At 37.3% G+C, this 19896-nt stretch overlaps 1 protein-coding gene and 1 long non-coding RNA gene across 2 annotated transcripts in view; both read left to right on the forward strand.

Annotated features, from left to right (window-relative positions):
- LOC134004709 (uncharacterized) overlaps positions 1 to 19896 on the forward strand; it is a 478899-nt gene that overhangs the window by 379763 nt on the left and 79240 nt on the right. The window lies entirely within an intron of this gene.
- Positions 334 to 13592, forward strand: LOC133978161 (protein-glutamine gamma-glutamyltransferase E-like). Its single transcript, XM_062416523.1, has 15 exons — positions 334 to 355; positions 1359 to 1529; positions 1783 to 2028; positions 2132 to 2250; positions 3328 to 3456; positions 4763 to 4928; positions 5424 to 5559; positions 6720 to 6829; positions 7180 to 7295; positions 7422 to 7548; positions 7624 to 7802; positions 9993 to 10167; positions 10316 to 10479; positions 12569 to 12702; positions 13445 to 13592. The coding sequence occupies exons 1-15, from the start codon at positions 334 to 336 to the stop codon at positions 13590 to 13592; spliced, it is 2142 nt and encodes a 713-aa protein (XP_062272507.1).

Consider the following 19896-nt stretch of genomic DNA (forward strand, 5'->3'; position numbering starts at 1 on the left):
TTTATGTGTTGATTTATATTCTCAGTCAACTTGGTTTATCATGATTATTATTGTTGCATGATAAATCACTTTGGCTGTCAAACCTGCTAAAATGATTTGTGTTATGTAAAATCAATCATAGCATCAGCCTGAGCGACCAGCGGCTGGCCAACAAACAGGATGTGGTTAAAAAAATGCAGGTAGAAAGATGTTTTTCACATGAAATGGGTTGGGCTTGGCAGGTGTATAAATTACATCAGCGCTGGTTCACTTGTCAGTGTGCTGCTGACTGCCTGCCAGGCTGCATTTACACATCTTCACATTTACTACTGTAAGAGAGAAAGTTCGGCAAAGATGACGACAGAATCCAGATCTAGTGAGTACTTTCTAATGTTTTATCTTCTTTTTACCTTCCTACTCCTTCCTCCTTTTCCTGTGTAAGTCTCTGTGATGCACCTGAAACTTTCTAGCATGCATTTATATGAAGAGTGTAAGAATGATGGACTTATTGTGGTGTTTTGGTGCATATGTTTTTAACAAATATACACTGTTGCATAGCTGAAATTTCATATATTGGGGATGATACATGCAACCCAATATAGATTGTTCTATTGTGCATTAAATAGAAAAGTACTGATACTGTTAGATCACAGCCTCAGTGTCAAATTTGTTTTACAGAAATTTGTTTGAGTACTTCTCTAGAAACCTCTTACATTATTAGTGTTAACTGAGGATCCATCTAGAGCTGCTAGAAATATGATGATGTTTATGTTTGGCCAGTTATCGAGCAGATGGTCAAGTAGTACAAGTGTGAAAATCTGTTCAACACAACTTTTCTACTTGTGATTTGACTAAATGCAGACAAAATGTTGTGCAGACCTTTTTTTTCTTTACACAGAGCAGGAATTCCTGAAATGTTATCATCATTGCCGTTATTGCTTTACACACACACACACACACACACACACACACACACACACACACACACACACACACAGAGAGAGAGAGAGAGAGAGAGCTCCATCCAACCTTATCAGTTACTGTCAGTCAAAATTTTATTAACATACAAATTTGCTGGTATATTCACATGATGGGTATCGAATGAAGTACTCAGTTGGTGTCGATATCACTTTAAAGGTACTTGGATTGGTACTTGGTAATTTTTTAAATGATACCCAGCCCTAGTGTGACGTTAAACCACAAAGTTAGTAACAATATGAGACAAATACAAGATTTGGGCACTTTAACTTGCTTGTGTTTTATAGTAATGAAATCAAATACTATTCATTTGTTTTATTAACTTTTCAAAGTTTGATGTAAATAATCAAACACAGACTTCATTTAACTTGTTTATGTTTGTATGTTTTTGTCTCTTTCAGTGTTTAACGGAGTCGACCTGCACTGTAAGACCAACAACACCGAACACCGCACCAATGAGATCTCAGTGGAGCGGCTGATCGTGAGGCGAGGCCAGCCCTTCGTCTTGACCCTTAAGCTGTCGCAATCTTTCAACCATGACCTCCACCCGCTCACCATCACTGCAGAAACCGGTTAGTCTCTCACTGAATTAATTTCTTACTTTTTTTGATGGTTTCTGGACAACAATGGAGATCCATATACCCATTGATAATTAGGTTTTAAGGAGATAAGTGATTGATAAATTACTGGATTGAAATAAATGAGAGGGATACAAGTTTTGGTCTTTTCAGGAAAATAGTGTCAGTGATGAATGATGAATGGATGACTTTAGAGTACTGTTACAACTTTAAATGACTGAATGACTCTCTCTCTCTCTCTCTACAGGAAAACACCCTTCAGAGGAACGGGGCACTAAGTCATCCTTCGGTGTCCCAGACAATGTGCGGCGTTCATCATCAGCAAAGGCAGTGTGGAAGATGGAGATTCACAACAGCTCCATGGGCAACTTGACCCTGAACATCACCCCCCCGGCTGAAACCCCCATAGGGGAGTACCGACTGACTGTGAAGCACAGTGATGATGAAGCACTGCTGGCAACGCCCGCGGTGCTCTTCAACCCCTGGTGCCCTGGTAGGTTGGTCAGTCAGTCTATCTATCTATCTATCTATCTATCTATCTATCTATCTATCTATCTATCTATCTATCTATCTGTATTAATTTGCTCTCTCTGTAGATGACTGGGTGTTTCTGCCCGATGAGGCGGAGAGACAGGAGTATGTGATGAATGAACAAGGAATGATCTACAAAGGGAATGGAAACCACCCAATTTCTACGAACTGGGACTATGGACAGGTACACACACATACACACACACACACACAAACACACATAGACACACATACATGTTTTATCAGTCGGTGGTGGCCGGTGTCCTGTTCTTCGCTGTAGTCTGCTGGTTTCATGATGATCATTGGGAGATCAGACGGTCACACCGAGCCTGACAGCATCCTGATACTCAACACAAGAGCCACAGACTCTCAGTCAGTATGCAGCCAGTCAATTAGCTACACAGCTGCGGCACATTAAACAGCATGTAAACATACCTGCAAATGTCACTTCAGGTGTGTTTGTTGCTGGTTTAACCCTTACACATGAATACCACTGTTAATAACACACCATCTGCTCATGACTTGAGGCTACAGCAGTTTGGTGGCTTTGTCTCTCTCTGTCAGCTGCTGTCAATCAAACACAGACACGAACCTCCAGCCACTGAGGCAAAAAGAAGCATTTCTGACATTTTTTCTTCATTTGAATAATAATTCAGACCTATTTAAATTGATTTAAAAAGCAGGTTTTGATGAATAAATATGATTTCAGAAGGACTTTAAAAGGATGTGCAGTTGAAAATATGAACATGGCAGCTGAAATATGCTTTAAAGAGTTGATGGCGATGTCTCTTTTAAAGTTGAACTCACATTTCTGGAGATCCTGTGATCACCGTTGGCATCATAATGGCTGTTTTACATGCAACAACACCTAGACAGCCTGTTTATTTCATATATTAACTGGTATTTACAGTATATTATATAACAATCCCCTTTATCCATTAATCCCATTACATATAAAATACATATAGGACAATCAAACTGATGTTCAAATCAATCAACTATGTTTTTTATTACATAAGAAAAATGCACATATGCATTGCAATATGGCTCAATATCTAATTTTGTAGTTTTTAATTACAATATAATAATAATAATCATTCATTTTGACAACTGAATTATGTAAATAAATTTCAACATATCCTCACAAACAATGTTGAATTATTGTGAATCCCTATAGGTGGGATCTTTACAATGTACACACAAGTTTATATTGTAAATCCCTTGTAAGAATTGTCTCCTTTCTTTTCGTTTTTCTTTCCAGTTTGAGGACAACATGGTGGAGATTTGCCTTAAGATATTGGACAAGAACCTCAAACACCTGAAGGACCCGGCTGACGATGTCTCTGCTCGCTGTAACCCCATCTACGTCGGCCGCGTGGTCAGCGCTATGGTAAGACATGCTCTGTGTGTGTGTGTTTTAAAGATACTGCCACACTGACATTTATGAGCTTACTTTGTTGATTGGTGTGTCCCAAATCCAGCAGTGATGTGATGCAGAGAAATAACCTTAACATTTTCAACCATTAAATGACAGCAACAGCAGGATTTTCAGATATTGTTGTTGTTTTCTGGGTGTCGTGACTGCTTGAGTGATGTGCTCTCATTACATATGAAGATTTTAAAATGCTTCTTGACATTGTTTTCTTTAAATGATAAGTTCACCTTTTTTTTCTCAAGTCTGTCTTAACCTCTTGAGACCTGAGCTTTTGTTTGATATGCATTTTGAATTTCTCCTAGATATTTGGGATTAGTAAAACCTGATAAGTACAAAAACTAAGCATTGTCTTTGAACAGGAAGGGGGGAAAAGTCCTTATATGGTCACAATGATTTGATTTTACTCTTTAACACAATTCATTCATCAGTGTATAAAACTATGTATTTCCTTACATTAACACCTTCATGTCCTAAAATGGGTACTCTCTTATTAGCAGTGTTGTAGCTTGTTGCTGTTGCTAAAATTAGTCACATTTGTGTAGCGTATCAAACTACAAATGTTATTAAGCATAAATAAACAAGTTTCAACCATAACATTTGATAAGGTTTTGTACCTGGTCCACTTTTGTCTGGGGATCGGCTGTTGATTGACTTGGCCGAGATGCCTGCAATCTCGATTTTACACTGAGTAATGCATTGTGCTTTTGCGACCACTAGGTGGCACAAACAAGTGTGTAGAGCGAAGACAACAGGTCAAAGTTAAGCAGAATGAAGTATAAGGTCCAGCAAACCCAAAATGTAATATCCACATATGAGGACGCAGGTTTACAGGAGGTTAAATTAACACTAAAACATGTTTTGCTTGCTATAATCAGTCCTGCTGTACATACTAACCATCAAAGACCCCATCTTAATTCACTGACAGTGTAAATGATGAGGGACAAAATCCACAAGCCTTGTTGAGCACAAAATTATTTAAAACGTTTATCGGAAGATAAAAGGAGACTTCAGACATCTGAGTTACTAATATAATGCAGATATGTTTCACAATCTGTTTATAAGACTTAAATTGTTTTATAGATAATCGTTTGCTGATATTCTTCCGTATTATGAAGAAGAAGATAGCAGTTGTCAGTCATTTGGTTTTCAAAATATAAACAGGAATTTGGAACTACGGGAAAAAATATGGGGAGTCAAAATCTGCTTAAACAAAGTTGGAAGTTTTAGTAAATCATCATCATTTCCGTCTCTGCCTTTTTAGATTAACTCGCAAGATGACAATGGTGTCGTGACGGGACGCTGGTCAAACCAGTATGGGGGAGGGGTCCCACCCACTCACTGGAGCGGCAGCCACGACATCCTCAACAGCGGCTGCCAACCGGTCAAGTACGGACAGTGCTGGGTGTTCGCTGGCGTCATGTGCTCAGGTAACATCTGACTCTGAAGCACTATCTTATTGTTTCCATGCTCTTTTCCTGCTGAACATACAATAATATAATAACTGTAACTAGAGTGTCTAAAAATGTTGCACACTACTGTAAAAATTAAGTAAATGGGTCAATGACAAATAAGGGTTGGCAAGATGAGCAATTCAAAGATTATCTTAAAATTGTCTTAAATGCAACTGCAGGTTTGTTAAAATGTACATTTTTTATTTTTGTTGGTTTTATGTCATTTGGATTAAAAGCAGAAATTTGATGCTGGGTCCACAAAAAAAATGTGTGAAAGTTATTCATACGTTTATTTTCTAATTTTAACCCCTTTAAATTGGACTAAACCATATGGACACCAAAATGACATTGACCCAAATATTAGCAGCTGTTCTGGGTTTTAATCGTTACCTAATTGAGCTACAACAGGTGAGGAACCAGTGCACACTGATCTAAACTTATCTGAATGATTCACATTTGTGTTTGGTTCAGTGATGCGTCTGCTGGGCATCCCCTGCCGCGTGGTCACCAACTTCCATTCAGCCCATGACAGCAACAGAAATCTGACCATCGACGTCAACCACCCCGACTATGGGGTCAATGTGAGACCAGACAAGGACAGCATCTGGTGAGATTCAGATAAAGACATCATGCACACCTAACATTTAACATTTTCATATTTGCATGTTGTTGGTCTCCTCCAAGAGTCCCACCGTTAACCCTTACATACTTTTCATATTCAACACCCTTGCAGTCTGTTATTGTTCAATTATACCCGGTCTACGAATACCCTCATAAAAAGTGTCTATACCAAGTTTTGAACCATAGCATCATTGGCCTATCTGACTGATCAGCAGTGATAATAAGATAATTGCAAAACAGTTAATGTTGTTAATATAACAATATTGATTAGAGCTGTAAAGTTGTGCAAAGAATAGATTGTGTGAACTGTCTATGTTGAAGAATAATCAGGTCAGTGGTGTCAAGGCTTGTTCACAGCTTAATTCCTCTGTTTGGCACATAGTATTGTAAATTCCCATGGGTGTATAGTTTGCTTTTCCACACAACAATGCCGCTCCCTTTTTTTTTTAGAGGTAATTAAAAACATGAAATGTGCCTTAATGAACGTAATGTATTAATGTACTGTCATGCAATGTGCTCATTTATGAGGAATAAAACTGTTTCCCAGCATTTGCAGAAGAACTTAATATTCCTACAGATAAAGAAAAGCAGTATAAGTAAAATACCATTCCAGATTTTTATCAAATCTTTTCAAAGCGTGATATTTCAAAGTATTCAGTACATCAAAGTAGTCTAACTTGTACTGTTGGACCTTTATTAAACATCAGCTGACGAGTGACACATTGCAGTCAAGATTCAAGATTGGAAATATTAGAGTTTATCATGATAATTTGTTTTATACAAAGAAGTTCTTGGTCTGAATTTGAGTTTATTTTGTGCTTTATTCCAGTTTTGAATTTATAGAATCTTATTTGACTTATTTATTATTAAATCAGCATTTTAAGATTTTGTGTTTATCCTTCCTATTTCAAAACCAATTTCCTAAAACGGTAAATATTTATTCTGCTAATTTGCAAACAGCACACACATTTTCTGCTCATCTGCTCAACATTGACTAACATCTTATTTCATTTGCTTTCCCATAACATGATAATTGTAGCAAGATTAAAGTTTTGTTGGCTCTTATGGCAGATGGAGGTGCTCCAGGCGGATTGAATGTTCTTGTCCTTTAGTTTCAGTCCACTAAAACACTGTGTTGTGTTTCAGGAACTATCACGTGTGGGTGGAGGCGTGGATGAGGCGGCCAGATCTGACAGACAACGGCAAATATGACGGCTGGCAAGTTCTGGATCCAACTCCGCAGGAGCTGAGCGATGGTACAGTTTTTTTTTCTACTCTGCTCTGATGACCTTGTTTCTTTTCTTAATTGTACATGCAGGGGGTTTATTGCCAGTATTACCCAAAAATTATAATCTAAACAGGAATAAATGTGTTTTTGCACTAAACATAACTCATCAGAATAATTTTCTGACTTTCTTAAAGTCTTGTTTTTTACAGATATTATTTTAGATATCATTTTGAAAAAAATGCCATGAATAAATGTCAAATGCATAATGGCTTCAAGTCCAATTTCACAATAAATCAAAATGAAAAGATACTGTGGAAAACACTTTATTGTCTTCTCATATTTCTTGTGTGTTGATTTTAATGACTTCTCCTCTTGTAGGTGTGTACTGTTGTGGTCCAGCTCCGGTTAAAGCCATCCTGAATGGAGACACCCACCTCAAATACGACATCCCATTTGTCTTCGCCGAGGTCAACGCCGACTGCATTGACTGGCTGGTCAGTCTTATAACCTCATCAGCAACACATTCAGAGACCTTTAGTGAAAAAAAATTACAAATAAGAGTTTTAAAATGGTAATCTGTTTTATGAAGTGATGTTTATGTTGTTTCTGTTTCCTGTCAGGTCCGAGCTGATGGTTCCAAACAGAAAATCTTCTCTGATTCAAAGAGAGTCGGTCAGAACATTTCCACCAAGTCTGTCGGCTCCAACAAGAGGGTGATCATCACTGACTCCTACAAACACCGAGAGGGTGAGTTTACCAGGCGATTACGTCACAAATCAAACAATCAACAGCAGCAAACTGACTGAATTACTACCTTTGCAGGAACGACGAAGGAGAGATCTGTGTTTAAAAGCGCCGTGACCGGTCTCACCATCGAGGAAACAGAGGAAAATGGAGGAATAGAAGGGACAGGGGGGGCGAATGGGAATGGTGGAGGCACGAATGAAGAAACCCCAGGTGGCAACCTTCACCCTCCAAAAGTGTTCATGCGGTTTGCTGAGGTACGCCAGAGAAACTTCAGTCCCTAGTTATTGAAAAGGATGGATCTTTTTTATTTTTAGCCTAAATGTATGTCTCATTGTGAAGTTTTTCTATTTGGATATTATAAAGCTGTTTGGTCGTAGTTAGTTAGTTAGTAGTAGTTTTAAGAAGACGCTCAGAGGCATCCTGGTGGACAGGAGTCACAACATTTTAGTTCCAGGTATGATATGATATGATTATGGATCACACACACAAAAGCTAAATCCAAGAGATAACATTGTTCAGTTCCAAGTACGATACAATACGATACGATGCAATGCGATACAGTTTATTTATGGATCACATGCACAAAAGCAAATCCAAGGGATAACATTGTTCAGTTCCAAGTACGATACAATACGATACGATGCAATGCGATACAGTTTATTTATGGATCACATGCACAAAAGCAAATCCAAGGGATAACATTGTTCAGTTCCGTGGATGATACGATACATTACGTTACGATATGTTACGTTACGATAGGTTACGTTACAATATGTTACGTTGCGATGTGACGTTACGATGTTACGTTACAATGTTACGTTACGATGCGTTACAATACGATACGTTACGGTATGTTGTGATACGATACGATAATATAAAAAAAAATATTTATGGATCACACACACAAAAGCAAAATTGAAGGGATAACAGTTCAGTTCTGGGTATGATGTTACATTACGATACGATACTTTACGTTGCGATACGATATGATACCATTTGATTTATTTATGGATCACAGACACAAAAGCTAAATCCAAGGGATAAATTGAAAAGGAGAAGATAAAAAATAACAACACCCACACAAAAATAAGTGAATAAAATGTAATAACTAAAGTACAAATGTCATTGTAGATTTCGGTATGAATCTGTGTTCCTGTTCTGTCAATAAGTCCTAACCTGACTTCTATGAGCTCCTTTCGTTTTTAAAAACTAGGTGTGTAACAAAAAGCTGTTCCACAACATGGCACCAGTGTAAAGAAAACAAAAACATTTGGCCTCATTATTTACTCAAGGGAATTTACCTGAACGCACACTAGCCCTGGTATTACACTTATGCTGAGTATGGATCATTGTTAAGTACTGAGGAGCACACCCTATATTTAATTAATATTGTTCAGTATTTATCCTGCGTATCCTTTCCTTTCTAGCCATGTCTGTACAGTCTCCTATCTAAGAGAGTTTAAAAAAAGAACCATAGAAAATGTATATGGAGACCTTGAAGCCTTAAAAGATAAAGTAATGTTTTTGCTTTGTGTGTACAAGATACAAAAGTCATCTTTCAGGACTTTTGCACATTTGTAACAGTTAACTGTCATCATAGATACTGTTAAAGGGATTGTTTGTGGGTGTAAAACACACCCAAACAATGAATGCTATTTTGGGTGTGAATGCAGCACTCTGATGGCTGCAGGCAACAGCAAATCCAGTATCTAGTATCCTTGAGTGTTTGACTGCTTTAATATAATTTTTAATTCTGTATTTTACACCAATCTCATCAAAGATAGAGACTTTTGATAACTTCATTTTCTCTTCCATCAAGACATCAACAAAAGCAAAAGTTCTGATAAATCAAACTGCCCCCGTAGTCAACCTAAATGGCATTCTGGTTTGCCCCTTCCCCTCTAAAACAGTTGGTGCAACACCACTGCTTAGTTGTTTAAAACTAAACAAAATAGACAGATGTTACCACTTTGATAGCACTTTACTTTAAGTCCTTGTAAGCAGTATGCAAACATTTTAAAGACTGGTTTATAACACACTATGATATAGTTATATACAGATATATTGACATTTTTAAGTCTGTTTTGGCTTCTAAACTAGCTTTGATGTCCCAAATCCTGCTCGTAGGCCCTTAAAATCTGATTTTCATTGAGCTCATTAAACTTTCCACTTTGAGCAGACGAATGAAAACATCCTTCTAGTGTCAAACTGCACAGTGAACCTCAGACATCCAACTGAAGTAACAAGAAGCATATTTTTGAGTAGATGGAGACTTTTAAGTGTTACCCTCACTTTGTGCATCAGTGCTGTATAGCTATACTGAAGAAATATCACTCGCAATATGTGGTACAAAGTAAATATTGTTCATAATACTGGATGATACAATGATATGTCCATGTACAGTATGACTGATATCTCATTCTTCCCACTGTGTGGCGCTGCAGGTGTCCGCGCCAGTGAACGGTCAGGATGTTCATCTGAATCTGGTGCTGAACAGTAGGAGCAAAGTTTCCAGGTCGCTGGCCATCGCCACCTCTGTCCTGGGCATGACGTACTACAGCTCACCAGTTGCGAGCATCAAGACTGAGGTGAAGCTTGAGACACTGCTGCCTGGGAAAGGTAACTCTTGTTCTGGAGATGTTTTTCTGGACACAGAACTTAATTGTCTTCTTCATTCAATTATCAAAGGCGAGTTTTCTCTAAGCTTGGACAAATATACCCCAAATACCCTGAGATTTATGTGAAAAAATACTATGTTCTCTTGCAGATCTGATCGTCCCCATCGTGGTCCCATTCTCAGCCTACAATAAATACATGAAGCACTCTGACAGTATGAAGGTTTCGGTCATTGTGACAGACAAAGAGAAGCCAATCTACTCATACCTGGCTGAAGATGATGTTGTGCTGCTGGACCCTCCCATCTCCATCAAAGTCAGTAGATAGCTAATTAAACTTCAACCTCTGTCCTTCTGTTTCTAAAACCTTCCAGCTTTGTTCAACGTCTGTCTTTAAAGAATATTTGTCACATTAACAAACATGAAACTCTTGGTGGCACGAGAGGAAACATCAGTGTATCTCCAAAGTTAGTCAGTTTCATCCTCTGTGTACCAGGAATGTTTGTACTATATTTCATAGCAATCAATATTATAGTTGTTAAAATATTTAAGTCTGGAATAATATGGCAGACTGATAGCATGGCTAAAAGTAGGAGAAGTAGCTGCTCCTCATCTATAAACATGCAAAGAGCGGAGATAAATTGGACGTTTTCATAGGTTTCTAAGTGTTTATTAAGCAGTCCAAGACCCCCTAAAATCAGCTGTGTTTTACATTCTGGTTATCAGCTGAGTTTGAAATAAATTAGTGATTGTAGGAAGAGTTTAGGACAAAATAAAGTCCTAAAACCTTTTAGCGGCTGTCAACTCTGTACACATGCACACACACAAAGAAACACTCACCGGCCAAAAATTCCTGCACTTCAGTAAAGTACAGAATTAGGTACGGAAGAGGATTAGGGCCACTGTGGGAAAATAAAGTGAGTTTTTGAGCCTTATTTCTCAGAATAGAAAAAAGTCAGAATTCTGACTTTAAACCAGGCGGGGAGTTCCGGTCCTCTGAAATGAGGCCAACGCGGAAGTAACTTAAAACTGCATTCTATCAAAAGGCCACCAGGGGGCCACCGTTTTGGTGTCAAAAGGACTTCCGTCTCTATACAAGTCAATGGAGAATTCACCAACTTCTCACTTGATTTATAACCTCAGTAAACGTTTTCAAAATGTGTTTATGTTCTCAATCGCTAGTTTAAAGCCTACTTCAATGCAGTATGATGTTCATTTGTGAAATTTGGTCTCCCTGATCTTATATTTGACAATAAAACAGGGTACGCATTAGGGCGTGGCTACGTCGTGATTGACAGGTTGATTGATTCACAGGTTCAGGAGCGCGGACAGATAGACTGCATGAAATAGCCGTGAACTTGTTTCACACCGACAGTTTTCTCCGGAGTTTTGTGGTTATAGTTAGTCGTAACAGCTAACTTGGTTAGCATCACCAGGTTGCCGGTGTAGACTGTGGTAGATCCAGCCCTCGCAACCTACCCCGCTCTGTCCTCTTTCTCCTCCTGATGCCCATATAAGTAGAATCCGTGTTTTTATTTTTCCCGGCATGCACCTGAAATTTTCAAGATGGCACTGCCCAGATCCGAAACTATTGGCTTCCGAGCAGCAATGTTATGTCCATTTCTTATATACAGTCTATGCTTTAAAGTCAGAATTCTGAGTTTAAAGTCAGAATTCTGAGTTTAAAGTCAGAATTCTGAGAAAAAAGTCAGAATTCTGAGTTTAAAGTCAGAATTCTGAGAAAAAAGTCCGAATTCTGAGATTAAAGTCAGAATTCTGAGAAAAAAGTCAGAATTCTGAGATAAAAGTCAGAATTCTGAGTTTAAAGTCAGAATTCTGGGGAAAAAGTCAGAATTCTGAGATAAAAGTCAGAATTCTGAGTTTAAAGTCAGAATTCTGAGATAAAAGTCAGAATTCTGAGATTAAAGTCAGAATTCTGGGGAAAAAGTCAGAATTCTGAGATAAAAGTCAGAATTCTGAGTTTAAAGTCAGAATTCTGAGATAAAAGTCAGAATTCTGAGATTAAAGTCAGAATTCTGAGAAAAAAGTCAGAATTCTGAGATAAAAGTCAGAATTCTGAGTTTAAAGTCAGAATTCTGAGAAAAAAGTCATAACTCACTTTTTTTCCCCACAGTGGCCCTAATCCTCTTCCGTAATTAGTAAACATTGTTTGTAGTGTTGTTTTTCTCCCATTAGGAACAAGAATTGGCGATGTATGCAGTTTGGTTTTGTTGTTTTCTGCAAGATAAAACCTTTAACACCAACACTGCATTGCTTTTCCACTCGGTTTCTCTGTTTCTCTCTCTCATGTTGTCGTCTGTTTGGTTGTTTTAAGTGTTTGTTGTTTGGCTGCCTGACTGAGCGTATTTGATTAAACTGTCAAAATGTGTGTGTGTGTGACCCAGGTTGACGGTCCGGTCATTGTGTATCGAGAGACGACTGCGGAGGTGCTGTTCATGAACCCGGCCCAGGAGACGCTGAAGGACTGCGTTATAACTATCTCTGGAAGTGGCCTGTTGAGAGGGGAGATTGAGTTTAGGTCAGTGTGTGTGTGAAAATAATTAAGAATTATTTTCATATAATTCTTAATTATATGAAAATAAGTAAAAGCTGTTATGTTTTTGGGCATTTCACTTTGTAAATGATTGATTTGAGCAGTCAGTTATTTCAGTGATGATCATGTGTTTGTGTGTGTGTATTAGATCTATGATATTAAATGTGTCAATACTAGTGCTCATTTAATATATGCCTTTTTGTGCTGATACACCAAAACTACTTTTTTTAAAACCTTGTTTCTCTACAAACCACTTTTTTGTTCATTTAACAAAAGCCAGAAGCCAAAGTTCTCAAGTTTTCTAAACAAAAACTCTACCTACATAAAATAGTCTAAAACTAGCAAATTTTAATTTAAATAATCTAAATCAGGTATTCCTATCAAGATATTCCTTTATAAGAAATTTACATTATTGCTGCAGCAAGTGGACAGTAAAAGAGAAGAGCAATAATAAAAAGAATAAAGAACAATAAATAATAAGTAAGTACACAAACAAACAATAGTAGTAAAAGTATATTAAAGAATAGTAACATTATGTATGAAAGTAATGAATGGTTTGACAGGCAGCTCTGGTTGAAATATTGGGAGGTTTTGCGCTGCTTCGTTTAAAAGTAAACTGTCCAAAATCTGGGCAACATGTAAATATACAAGTTTTACCACCAAACTCAATCATTTGTGAGTTTTGCTCTTCCTGTTTCTTACAACAGTTTCTTTGTGTTATCCACAGGATCCCAAATCTGCCTCCAAATCGCAGAGCACTCGTCAATGTGCCCTTTACTCCCTACAGGCTCGGGCCGAGGACTCTTATGGCCGACTTTGACTGCTCCTTTTTCAGAAACGCTAAAGGCAGCGCCAGCGTCTACGTCCAAATGTAAAGTCGAGGGTTGCAGAACAAAAGTGAAATAATTTTTGCTATCATAAACAAACCGCCTTTCACAGGATATCATACATGTATCATCAATCATATATCATTTAGTCTTTAGTGTGCAATACCGTCGCTGCATTCAAGGAATTACTTGAGGGTTAACATCTTACTCTCTGCATTGTAACTTGAATTCTCCTGTTTTATTATATTCTAACTTTTTTAAATTTTATTTCCAATTTAATACATTTTTGATTGCATTTAACCCTCCTGTTGTCCTCAAGTCAAGGAAGGAAGGGAGGAATAAAGGAGGAAATAAGGAAGGAAGGAAAGTAGGAGGGAGGGAGGAAAGAAGGAAGAAGGAAGGAAGGAAGGAAGAAGGGAGGAAGGAATGACGGAGGAAATAAGGAAGGAAGGTAGGTGGGAGGGAGGGAGGAAGGAAGGAAGGAAAGAGGAAAGAAGGAAGGTAGGGGGGAGGGAAGAAAGAGAAGGCGGGAGGGAGGAAAGAAGGAAGGGAGAAAGGAAAGGAAAGAAGGAGGGAGGGAGGGAGGAAGGAAGGACAGAAGGAAGGAAGAAAGGGGGATGGAGGAAGGAAGGGAGGAAAGAAGGAACAGTCAAACAGACGGGGCCAATTTGACCCGGGAGGACGACACGAAGGTTAAATGTGCTGCACAAATAAATGAGCCTTCATAATACTTCACATGCATTTTGTCTTTTTTTTTAATATTCAGCAGCTGTGAAAATCAGTCAAAGCGCCACATTTTGTTGCATTATGGTCTGTTTTCTGTAACTGTCGGGGTAGAAATAAGTCTGTGCTTCTTTTTGGATTTTTCCTGGTATGGTGTTCAATATTTGGGCAAATTGGAGCTCTAGAAAGAAACCATTGAGCTTTAAAAGGCACAGGTTGGACTATTGATTAAAATATTATCCACTTTACCCAACAGCAGGGAAAAACAAATGATTGAACTTCAAAATGATGCCTTGCAGAGCGGAGAGGTATCACTCCAACTGTCTCCTGGTTCTCCAGAGTAGTGGAGATATGAGATCAAAACTAAGTATGCATTATAATGAAGTATATTTAAAGGAGCACTCCACTGAAACTGTAAAAATGTGGCTTTGGAGGGTTTGCGCCTCGCTCCTTTGCAGAGGACAACAGCTGTAGTCAGCTTTCATTCACAGTTACAATGGATGTAAATGGATTTTCCCCTGATGGACAAAATAATGCCTTTAAATCCTGGATTCCTGTTGGATTCATGGTTTGCTAGATTTAATGGAAACACAGATGAAAAGGCACTTCATTGTAATATTAAAAAATAAATCATACAAAAGAACAAGCCTTTCAAAAACAGAGTGCTGCACATGAGGCAAAAAACTGCATTCAAAAACAAACAAAGACAATAAAATAAGTAAAAACAAGTAAAATATGGAAAAATTATATACAGGAAATACAGTTTTAACGAAGTAATAAGTTGCCCTAAATGTAATAAAACAGGGGTTTTCAAAGCCTGAGACTATTGGATCATCATTATGCTATTTTATCCCATAGATACTCAACAACTGAGCCGAGATATCCTGATATTGCTGTTTGACATACTTCAGACTGCACTAAATACATAAAATATTAGTTTTTTATTAGTTTCTGGCTCCATCAGAAAGTGGGGAAAACAATAAAATACTCCAAAACTACTATATCACTGAACTCTCTCTTTAACCAAATCACACACATAGGCTATGTTATGTGATCTCCTTTTGATATATAATGTAATAACTAACTCCCCTGAAACTGTTTGGAGGCCCCCTGGTTAGCCCCACCTCCCACTATAAATACCTCCTTAATAAAAGAAACCAAAGTTCAGAGATGAAATTAGTCAAACAAAGGCAGATGAATCAGCATGTTTCACTTTTGATTTGAAATAACAAACAGTAACAATGTGAGACTTTCTCTTTGATTTGTGTTTCTCAGAAATAAAAACAGAACAACTGCTGCCCTCTGTCTCATGGTGCGTTCAAGTGTATTTGGAAAATATGGTAGAAATGAGTTTTCACAATGTAAAGAAAGCAGCTTCAGGTGGTAAATAAAGTGTTTTTTAAATTATTTTGGATATTTTGAGGTCAGGACTCAGGACTATTAAATTCAGTGTCAGTCCTTAACTGTGTATAAATAAATGTAAAAATTGCTCAACATCAATGGATGAATGAAAAAAATTAGAAACAATCATAAATGTACATTTTTATTATTTGCTCTTGACTTATCTTGTGGATTGCAGAAAAGTACATTTACTTAACCACAGTAGTTAATATTTCTATTTCACATTGTTACAGTTTGTTCTTTCTTTTTTTATATTTTACTAACAGAACATTTTAACTGGAATCTTAGGTTTGGGGTAAATCATGAAGAAATACTTGATGTGTTGAAATGGAGTTGAAGAGGGAAAAATGATGAAAAGATAAAAAATGGATTCAGGCAATTTGAGAAAAGAGAGTTGAAGTAGTTTGGTGTTTGAGATGTTTTCTGTGGAAGTAGAAATATGGGAGTGGCATGTCTGTGAATCTAATGAATCATATCACTCCACCTGAAGGCTGAAACAGTGGTTTGACAGAGTTGACCTTATTTATTTATTTATGTTCTGTTTATAGTTTTCTTTTTTTTGTAGTGTAGATTTATGCATCATGGTAAAACAAATACATATATTAAAATTATTTCCTTTCCATAAGGGGGTTCTTTTAACAATTTTATGTGTTATATATGTTTATTTATCTACTTTGAAATGCTCCTCCCTACACACGCCTCTAAAAAAATGTTGGTTCACATAAAACTAAAATTAATAAACACCTCGAAACACAATATTTTCCTTCTCAGGGATGAAAACAGAATAATTAAGACAAACAACCTAACAAAAGAGACAAAAGCCAGATTAAATGTGTTTAATGAGATGTGAGATAACTCCCTGAAGAAGCAGTTTCTCACCATCTTTTAATATCTCTTTAATGTGGAGCCAAAGACAAGGAAGTGTTTGTTTTTCCGACAGAGCACGTAGAAGAAGAGAAGTGACGATGACAAATTTATAATAAATTGATGGGAGTTGCCCTGTGATCCTCAGGCTGTTGTCAATCATAAATGACAAATGATTGTAGTGGAGTTTACAGACTTTCCTCATCATCGTCATTTAATCTGATACAAATGTCATGTCAGTAACGGAGCGCCCTGGTAGACAAATGGTTGCCACTTAATCACAAATAACTGCAACGCCCTGGTATGAATCGGACAAGAAACTTTTGTTGCACGCCATTCTCCCCTTGTTTCCTGTTGGCCTCTCTGCCAGCTAATGTCAAATAAAGGCAAACAAATGTCCAAATCATACTCTGAAAAAAAACACACACTCGTGCAAAATTAAACAGATTAACCAAATAGTATAATATAACAGAGAGAAACAGACCAAAATGATCTGAAAGAGCACATGAGAACAGGAAGGCAGGTCTCTCAAATTTGACAATTTTGACATTTGACAGCTTGTAAAAACACCACAAATGTTTGTTTTCTTTTACCCTGAAATTTGATAACTTTTCTTAAAGTGGCCCAAAAATATTTTAACGTCTTATACTTTTGTATAGGTGCTACAAATATTTGTCCATTGAGGCTGTCATTGGTTCAAATTTGACCGGTATCTATTGACATGTCTTTTTTGTTAAATGAATAGTTAATAGTTTTAATAAGATAGTAGTTATGAGGATTTCTTTTTATGATGTAGCAGTGAAGACTGATGGCTCTAATGGTTATACAATAAACCCCACAGCTCCATAAAGTTCTTATAATTTCCAGTTTCAATTAAATACATTTAAATCATTATTGTGTGATAGTAGCTGTTTTTTCCTCCAAAAATGAGTGGCGTAAAACCTAAAAAATACACTCTCTCTGCTCTCTGAAACTGTATTGATCAGTCAGATTAACTATTGATGCTTTCTAAACACATCTGTGGTTCAAATGTTGGTATAGACACTTTTTATGAGGGGAACATACTGTAAAGGTGGAGAATATGAACAGCATGTAAGGGTTAAAACAGCAGATTTAACAAACTGTGGAAAATGTTCCCACAGAGTCAGAGTGACAATAGAGGAACGTGAGTACTAAAACAGCTGTGTTGAACATGGAGGGAGATGTGATCATTTATTGGGTCATAGTTTCATCTTCTACTTCTTTTTCCCGACAGCAGATTAAGAAACGGGGAGTTGATGTGATGCACTATTGTTTGAAAGGAGTTGCTCAACGTTTACGTCACCGAGTCCTGACATTTCTCACTTTGAATGTGAACTTTTTGACTCACTCTCAGGAATTTAAAAAAAATCCCTCCCAACAAACTGTCTCACACACACACACAGACAGACAGACACACACCTGATTCACACGTGACAAAAGCCAACAACCTTAATGACTAAATTATAATCCGCCACATCGTGCCACTGCCCAATCCTGTCATAATAATAGATGGCACACTATTCAGACGGACAGAACTGTAATCATACGAAACATAAAGGAAATAAAAAAAAGCAGAATAATATTTTATCTCATACAAAAGACACACTGCCCAAGCTGACTACTCTCCAGATGAGTCAGTTGCTACGGTGTTTCAGCTTTTGTTTCTTTCTTTTTGTCAGTTCCTCGTCGGCTTTTCTCTTCCTGTGATTCACATTAACGTAGTTAAAATGATACAAGTAACTTCTAACACATATACTCAATAAGACTCAACACCGAGATAGACCAAAGTATAATTCAAAGGCTTTTCTTGTACAAAAAATAGCTCTATATAATATTGAACCTGTTATAAGATTGAGAGTTATAGCTGTTTCTATCAATGACACCTTTTCAGAGATGGTAGAGGTGACTGATTTGAATGGAGATCATTATTTGTATTGAATGGATTGGTGCTTATAGTTACCTGGAAATTGATAAATGGATAACATCATCAAAAAATAACTCACACATGCATGATGATGATGGGCACAAGTCAAACTAATATAGAAAACAATAGGGGTTTTTTTCTATGTTGATTTCACTACATATTGTTTAATTTTGTCTCTAGTTGGCTTTACAACATTATGCAACCTTCTGAGTGCCTGATTATAATCTATGATGTACATTTTGTACCTCACTGAGGTCGAAGATCGACATATCCTGAGTCCCAAATGTGGGTAGTTTTAGGTAGTTTTTAGGTTACTTGGAAAAAATAGTTGAAGCAACTTCATAAAAATGTAACAACATCTGCAATGCAAAATTATAACTTACAGGCTAACACAAAATTTAAAAAAAAAGACACTCGACTGAAAGTGAAGTCACATATTTCTACTTTTTACCTTTATACATACTGCAGCTGCAATTACAACATATGTACTGTTGCATGCAGTATGAATACAATTGTTAATACTGCTTCATCTGTATTTGCAGCGTCTGTCATTGGTCTGTTCCCTCTCGGCAGCTCAGTTGATGTGATCTTCCACTACGCTGAGGATTGTGGCTCAGAAATGCCAGTAAATCATGCTGACTTGCAAAATGCAACCAGATGTAGTGGGACATCCTGGTATTTCTGTCATGCTGCATTCGACACACTGTGTACTGGGACATACTAAATCTTTTTCTGTCATACAAAATAACATGGTAGTGTCGCAGTAACGTCACGGACACACTACTGCTTGACAAATACTACAAACACCTGCAACTATCGAGGGCTCTATTGTCACGCTTGAATTGTCAAATGTAGTTTTATTTAGCATAGGAATGCACCTTAAGTACATTGTATATACTGCTGCTCATTTACACACTAACAAGACAGGTCCATACAGATGTAAACTTGTAAAACTGCATTTTTATGCAGATCTTAACTTAAAACTTCTTTATCTTGAATTGGCATCTTTTTAAACCGATTCCCAAATGTACCATGATGATGTTCACCTGTCAGCTCAGAGGAGAGGGTTGTTCAAAGAGGTTTAACTCTGGAGAGGCGAGGCAGTGTTAAATAAAAAATACATATTAGCCTCCAGCCAAGATTGTAGTTCCAGCAGGTTACTCCACCTCAAAATGAAGTATATAAAGGTGGTCAAATGAAATGAGAAACCTTTGTGAATAAATGTTTATGTGTTGATTTATATTCTCAGTCAACTTGGATTATCATGATTATTATTGTTGCATGATAAATCACTTTGGCTGTCAAACCTGCTAAAATGATTTGTGTTATGTAAAATCAATCACAGCATCAGCCTGAGCGACCAGCGGCTGGCCAACAAACAGGATGTGGTTAAAAAAATGCAGGTAGAAAGACGTGTTT

This window comes from Scomber scombrus, chromosome 3 (genome assembly GCF_963691925.1).
Source record: "Scomber scombrus chromosome 3, fScoSco1.1, whole genome shotgun sequence".
Classification (NCBI taxonomy): domain Eukaryota; kingdom Metazoa; phylum Chordata; class Actinopteri; order Scombriformes; family Scombridae; genus Scomber; species Scomber scombrus.